General features: G+C 54.1%; 1 protein-coding gene across 1 annotated transcript in view; it reads right to left on the bottom strand.

Annotated features, from left to right (window-relative positions):
* LOC125038068 (alpha-(1,6)-fucosyltransferase-like) overlaps positions 1 to 3,301 on the bottom strand; it is an 11,123-nt gene extending 7,822 nt beyond the window's left edge. The window contains exons 1-3 of the mRNA XM_047631305.1: positions 3,049 to 3,301; positions 1,990 to 2,120; positions 1,429 to 1,612 (exon numbers count right to left, since the gene is read on the bottom strand). Coding sequence (XP_047487261.1) covers positions 1,429 to 1,612; positions 1,990 to 2,120; positions 3,049 to 3,257 — 524 coding nt within the window. The 5' untranslated portion in view covers positions 3,258 to 3,301. The remainder of the gene's footprint in view (positions 1 to 1,428; positions 1,613 to 1,989; positions 2,121 to 3,048) is intronic.
* Between the last annotated feature and the right edge of the window lie 4,199 nt (positions 3,302 to 7,500).

The raw sequence follows: 7,500 nt of genomic DNA, 5'->3' as shown, positions 1-7,500 counted from the left end.
GGGGCATGGGAGGGGCGGAGTCAAGGGCCGCAGGATGTCGTGGGGCATGGGAGGGGCGGAGTCAAGGGCCGCAGGACGTCGTGGGGCATGAGAGGGGCGGAGTCAAGGGCCGCAGGATGTCGTGGGGCATGGGAGGGGCGGAGTCAAGGGCCGCAGGATGTCGTGGGGCATGGGAGGGGCGGAGTCAAGGGCCGTAGGATGTCGTGGGGCATGGGAGGGGCGGAGTCAAGGGCCGCAGGACGTCGTGGGGCATGGGAGGGGCGGAGTCAAGGGCCGCAGGATGTCGTGGGGCATGGGAGGGGCGGAGTCAAGGGCCGCAGGATGTCGTGGGGCATGGGAGGGGCGGAGTCAAGGGCCGCAGGATGTCGTGGGGCATGGTAGGGGCGGAGTCAAGGGCCGCAGGATGTCGTGGGGCATGGGAGGGGCGGAGTCAAGGGCCGCAGGATGTCGTGGGGCATGGGAGGGGCGGAGTCAAGGGCCGCAGGATGTCGTGGGGCATGGGAGGGGCGGAGTCAAGGGCCGCAGGACGTCGTGGGGCATGAGAGGGGCGGAGTCAAGGGCCGCAGGATGTCGTGGGGCATGGTAGGGGCGGAGTCAAGGGCCGCAGGATGTCGTGGGGCATGGTAGGGGCGGAGTCAAGGGCCGCAGGATGTCGTGGGGCATGGGAGGGGCGGAGTCAAGGGCCGCAGGATGTCGTGGGGCATGGGAGGGGCGGAGTCAAGGGCCGCAGGACGTCGTGGGGCATGAGAGGGGCGGAGTCAAGGGCCGCAGGATGTCGTGGGGCATGGGAGGGGCGGAGTCAAGGGCCGCAGGATGTCGTGGGGCATGGGAGGGGCGGAGTCAAGGGCCGCAGGACGTCGTGGGGCATGAGAGGGGCGGAGTCAAGGGCCGCAGGATGTCGTGGGGCATGGGAGGGGCGGAGTCAAGGGCCGCAGGATGTCGTGGGGCATGGGAGGGGCGGAGTCAAGGGCCGCAGGACGTCGTGGGGAGTTCGCGCTGACTATCCCGACGTAAAAGGCAAAGCGGATGAGGGTCTGCTCTTCGCCAGTCACGGAGGACTTTCGCGAAAGAAAGCGACCAAGAGTCATCGAGACACAGGGAAGGAGGACGATGAAAAGAGAAAAAAATATTACCTTCAGAAATTCATCCCATCTAACCGAAAGAAAAACAAATAGTTGATTAAGTAAAAATACCCCCTCCCCCCTTTAAAAAATCACCTGGAAACACCCTCCTTAAAACTGAATACATAGATAAACACACACAAACACGAACACACACACACACACACACACACACACACACACACAAACACACACACTAAATTATATCAAATTTAATCATATCAAAATGAAACAAAATGTAATCATATTAAAACAAAACCAATTAACCTCCCCCCTTCCCTTCCCTCCCCCCCCCCCCGCAACGCACCTCACGTGGTCGACCCCCTCCTCCAGGACGCGGTCGATGTGCGCCGTGTGGTCCGAGAAGGCGTCCAGCTTCTTCCGGAGTTGCTGCAGCTGGTCCGAGACGTACCACCAGCTCTCCTGCACGCCGCGCTCCACCAGGCGACGCGTCTTCTCGAACTCCAGCGAGGGCGTGAAGTCCGAGGTGCCTGCGCGGCGAAGGGGGGCGCAGAAGGAGGCACGGAGGAAGGGAGGAGAGAGAGAGAGAGAAAAACAAATAAGTATATTGGAATATATATAGCATCGTTTTTGTTTTTTATATAGTGAAGCATATGTTTCAGATATATATATATATATATATATATATATATATATATATATATATATATATATATATGTATACATGTATTCGCACCGAACGTACCACCACCACTTCTAGGACAAAAGGAAAAGAAAAAAAGGAAAAAAAAAAAAACAAAAAAAAAAAAACAATCAGGCAAGAGTGTAGAAACAAGAGAAAATCAAAAGTGGGCATTCGTGAAACAAGTGTCTTTTGAAATCTTTTCTTTCATTTCTCTTTTTTAACCTGTCTTGTGGTCAGCAGTTGCATCAGCTTGTTGTAACATACGCTGAGCGTGTTCCAGCTTCCTCTGCAGCTCAGCCACCATGGCCGTGTTGCCGTGCGAGGGCGCCTCCCCGTTCAGCGAGCTCACTTGCCTGCGGGCGAGGGGGGCGTGTCAGGGGGCGTGTCAGGGGCCAGCGGCGAGCGGAGGGAGGGGGATGGCGATCATGGTGATGGTAATGATCATGGTGATGATAGTGGAGATGATGGTAATGATGATGGTATGGAAGGTGATGGTTATGACTTTGATAATGATGATGGTGATGATAAAACAACAGCAATAATAATCATCATAATAAACAGTAATACCAATAGCTATAATTATCGTCATCACAATAATCATAATCACCACCTTCATAATCATAAAACCTAATCACGATAAAAGCTAACATTGAAGGATAATAAAACCTAACAATGCATTGAAGTTAATGACTCCCTTTTACGTTAAGTTCACTTCTTCCCTTAAGGTGCACCGCTGTATGTCAAATAGACTAAATATTTTTTTCATGGTTGTGACTACCATTAACTCCCTCTTCACACGTCTCCATATCTAGATCCCTTCTACGTTAAGCGACGGTGCCGTTTTTTGTAATATAAATTAAAAATTTTATTACGATCATGACCACGGTTACCACCCTTACCGCAAACCGTGCGAATGCGATGATTGAGCCTTGACTTCGGATTAAGATGTCTGTAAGTTATTCATTAACCATAAAGATGTCTGCACGTCAGTTAAATTTTGCAAATCAATTACTTGTATCACAATTTTGTCTAAATTTTCACATAATGATATGCAGGTAATCATGAATAACAAACGCCCATCTATGCCGAAGTCATGGCTCTAACGTCGCATTCGTACCATTCACGGCCATGGCGGTAGCCTTGCTTGTGACTAGCACCGACTACCTAATTGCACGTCTATATATATGCACATACACATCTATATCCACCTATCAACTTGTCTAAGAAATGATAGAAATGCATAAATCCCCCCCCCCCCCCCGCCCGGCGTGGGACCCTTACTTGGTGAAGTCCTGCAGGACCTGTCTGATGTCGTCGTTCTGCTTCTTGAGGATGTCCAGCTCCTGCACCGCCCGCTGGAGGCGCTGCGCGAGGCGGGGGTCGCTGGCGCTCGGCGAAGGACTGGGCGGAGCAAACAGCGCCACGCCCACCAGCCACATGACGCCCACTGCGCCGCCCACTCGCCACGCCCACCCGCCCAGCCAACGCATCCTGTCAGACCTGTGGAGAGAGACACGAGATTATCTATCAGCGCAGGGCCAGCACGCTAAGACAAGCAAATAAGAAGGAAAACAGACACACAAACACTGAAATGCACAGCCCGAACCACCGGAGCGTAAACAGATGTCAGCGTCGCTTTCAATATCACGCATCGTGGACGAGACCTGGTGAATGTTTACGTCTCAATGTCTTTTAATTGTGAAACACCTCTCTCTCTCTCTCTCTCTCTCTCTCTCTCTCTCTCTCTCTCTCTCTCTCTCTCTCTCTCTCTCTCTCTCTCTCTCTATATATATATATATATATATGTGTGTGTGTGTGTGTGTGTGTGTGTGTGTGTGTGTGTGTGTGTGTGTGTGTGTGTGTGTGTGTGTGTGTATGTGTGTGTGTATCTATATACATTATACATTATATATATACATATATATATATATATATATATATATATATATATATATATAACACAGAGACAGATAAATGCAACAGTATAAAGAGGTAAATTTTCAATTCCTAAAAGACACACCTGTAAGACACCGCGGTCACATAGGCCTACACCAAACCAGAAAAACAAACGAACAGACAAGAGAAAAGAGAAGCAACCAAATAAAGAAAAGGAAAAAAAAAAAAAAATCTTAAAAAACAAATAAATCCAAAAAATCTTAACAGCAAACAAATTAACAAAAAAAAAAACGATATTAAAACAAAAACAAACAAAGAGAGAAGAAAAACAAAAACAAATCAACAAATTAAAAGAATAATAATAATACCAACACCAGTGAAATAATATATACAAAATGCTAAAAATACCCTTAGAGAAGCCCGTTGCAGTCGCAGCCCCCGAGCCCCGAGGAACGCCGCCCATTAACACGAATAGAAATCCTGTGATAAGGCCAGCCCGGCCCTTGCGTAACGCGGCGCGGGTGACACTCGCCTCCCCCTCCCCCACGCCCCTCCCCCACGCCCCCTCCGCCTCGCTCGAGCTCTCTATCAATCTCTCTCTCTCTCTCTTCTTTCTTCTCTATATCCTTCTTCCATATTCTCCTCCTCCTCCCCTCTTCCTTCTCTCTTCTTCTTCTTCTTCCCTCCTCCCATTCTCATCTCCTCTCTCCCCACTCCTCCTCCTCCTCCTCCTCCTCCTCCTCCTCCTCCTCCTCCTCCTCCTCCTCCTCCTCCTCCTCCTCCTCCTCCTCCTCCTCCTCCTCCTCCTCCCCCCCCTCCCCCCGTCCTCCTCTCATGTGACGCTCACCCACTTTGAGATAATTTATTTCCCACGTTTCGTGTGTGCAGGAGAGTGGTTACACAGCCGGGACTCTGATGAAAAGAGCTTCTGCCAGATTTGACTTTGAGAGATAAGGGAAGGGGGGGAGGGGTAGGGGAGGAGAGAGAGAGGGGGGTGATGGAGAGAGTGAGGTCGGGAAAGAACGAGAAGGGAGGGGAGAGAACACATTTTTAAAAAATCAATATAAAGTACAGAAATAATAAGAAAAACAACTTTATAACGTAACCATACAATTAATTCACTTTTTTTCTCTTGCCACTCCTTCCCCCTGTCCCTCCCTTCCTCCCCTCTTCCTCCTCTCCAAGGCAGCCCCGAGTCATGCAGAGCGCCTCCTGCCTTGCAACGGAGAGGCAGAATGATGCAATGCAGACTGGCAGAGGGAGCGAGGCTGACGGAAGGTACAAGAGCCAGTCCCTCATCGAGCGTCTGTTCCTTTCTTTCCATATTCCTCTTCCCCATCTCCCCTCTTCTATCGCTTCTCTCTCTCTCTCTCTCTCTCTCTCTCTCTCTCTCTCTCTCTCTCTCTCTCTCTCTCTCTCTCTCTCTCTCTCTCTCTCTCTCTCTCTCTCTGAAATTCATTAATCACAGAGCCCGCCGGGACGGCTGAGTGACCTGGCCTCACTTCGGCGATAACAGGGTACGCTCTGGAGAGAACACGCCTGCGGAGACCAACGGGGTTCCCACGCCCTGGGCAAAAGCGAGGGGAGAAGCCTTACCCGAAGGAGGCAGAACGAATCCGACCCTTGGACCGCGAGCACCTTCTCCCTTTCGCCCGGAGGAGCTGACGCCGCCTCCGCCACGAATTACCACTTACCATATCTCGCCTACTACGTGTCTGTTTCTCAATAAAGCTGTTAAACAGATACTGAGTTTTCCTCTGGACCTGCCAGATAATATAGTGGTTTTCTTGTACATTTGAATTAGAGACCATTATACTCTCTCTCTCTCTCTCTCTCTCTCTCTCTCTCTCTCTCTCTCTCTCTCTCTCTCTCTCTCTCTCTCTCTCTCTCTCTCCCCTTCTCTTTCTCTCTCTCTCTCCCCTTCTCTTTCTCTCCCCCCCTCTCTCTCTATCCCTCTCTCTCTCTCTCTCTTTCCCTCTCCCTGCCTCCCTCCCTCCCCCCCCCTCTCTCTCTCTCTCTCTCTCTCTCTCTCTCTCTCTCTCTCTCTCTCTCTCTCTCTCTCTCTCTCTCTCTCTCTCTCTTCCATATGCGTCTAGGTTCCCTCCCTCTTCCACATCCCTCCTGGTTCTCTCCTTCCATCCTTCCAACTGTTCTTTCGTCTCCTCATCCCCCTCTATCACCATCTTTATCCATTCTCCAATACCCCTTCCTTCCGCCCTTCCCCTCTTCCACCACCATCCCTTCCAACTTTCTCACACCCATCCACCCATCCACCCTTCCACCCTCCCACCCTCCCACACCTCCCTGATCCCACATCCCCCCCTCCCCCACCACCCCCTCCCCCTTTTCCACACCCATCCACCCTTCCACCCTCCCTCACCCCCCCTCTTCCACCTCCACCCTCAACCCCCGAGGATTCCCTCAGCGCGACGGGCAAGCGCTTGCGACGAGGCTGGGCGGATCTTGATTACGATCAGGCTTCGCAAATTGGTTTATCTGCGAACCGCGCGCCGCCTCCCTCGCGAGAGAGGAGGGAGGGAGGGAGGGAGGGAGGGAGGGAGGGAGGGAGGGAAGGAGGGAGGGAGGGAGGGAGGGAGGGAGGGAAGGAGGGAGGGAAGGAGGGAGGGAGGGAGGGAGGGAGGGAGGGAAGGAGGGAGGGAAGGAGGGAGGGAGGGAGGGAAGGAGGGAGGGAGGGAGGGAGGGAGGGAGGGAGGGAGGGAAGGAGGGAGGGAAGGAGGGAGGGAGGGAGGGAGGGAGGGAGGGAGGGAGGGAGGCAGGGAGGGAGGGAGGGAGGGAGGGAGGGAGGGAGAGGGAGGGAGGGAGGGAGGGAGGGAGGGTGGGAGGGAGGGAGGGAGCGGGCAGGGAGGGAGGGAGGGGAGGGAGGGGGGAGAGGGGGGGGAGGGAGGGGGAAAGGGGGAGGGAGGGGAGGGAGGAGGAGGGAGGGGGCAGGGAGGGAGGCAGGGAGGGGGGGGAGAGGGAGGGAGAGGGGGAGGGAGGGAGGGAGGGAGGGAGGCGGGAGGGAGGGAGGGGAGGGGGGAGAGGGGGGGGGGAGGGGGGAGGGAGGGGGGAGGGGGGGAGGGAGGGGGAGGGGGGAGGGGGAGGAGGGGGAGGGAGAGGGAGGGAGGGAGGGGGGGGGGAGGGGGGGGGGGGAGGGAGGGGGGGGAGGGAGGGGGGGGGGGAGGGAGGGAGGGGGGAGGGGAGGAGGGAGGGGGAGGGGAGAGAAAGGGGAGAGAGAGAGAGAGGAGAGAGAGAGGAGAGAGAGAGGGGACAGACAGACAAGACCCAGAAAGAGACGCCGAGTGAGGGAGCAGGACCGCAAGGGCGCGGGGTACACCCGGGGCTGCCTCCCACACCCCCCCCCCTCCCTCCCCCCACCTCGAGGTTAACATCAATCTTAATGACGTTGTTTCACGCGAGAATTTCTACACCTTCTCTCCCTTCCTCCCCCTCCCTTCTTCTCTCTCTCTCTCTTCTCTCTTTTTCTCCCTCTCTTCCCCCTCTCTCTCTCTCCCTTCTCTCTCTCTCCCCTCGCTCTCCCTTCCTCTTCCTCTCTCGCTTCTTCTCTCTCTCTTTCTTTCTTTTTCCTCTCTTCCCCCTTCCCCCTCCTCCTTCTCTTCTCTCCCCTTTCTTCTTCCTCTCCCCCTTCCCCTCTCTTCCTCTGCCTCTCTTCTCTCTCTCTTTCCCTCTCTTCTCTTCTCTCTCCTCCCCTTTTTTTTCCCCCTCCTCTCCCTCTCCCTCTTCCCTCTCCCTTTTCCCCTCCTCCCCCCCCTCTCCTCTTCTTCTCCTCTCCTCTCTCTCCTCTTTCCTTCTTTTCTTCCCCCTCCCCTCTCTCCTCTC

Source organism: Penaeus chinensis, chromosome 24 (assembly GCF_019202785.1).
Source record: "Penaeus chinensis breed Huanghai No. 1 chromosome 24, ASM1920278v2, whole genome shotgun sequence".
NCBI classification, from domain to species: Eukaryota; Metazoa; Arthropoda; class Malacostraca; order Decapoda; family Penaeidae; genus Penaeus; species Penaeus chinensis.
The sequence above is the reverse complement of the archived record's forward strand: the minus strand, read 5'-3'. Positions and strand labels throughout refer to the sequence as shown.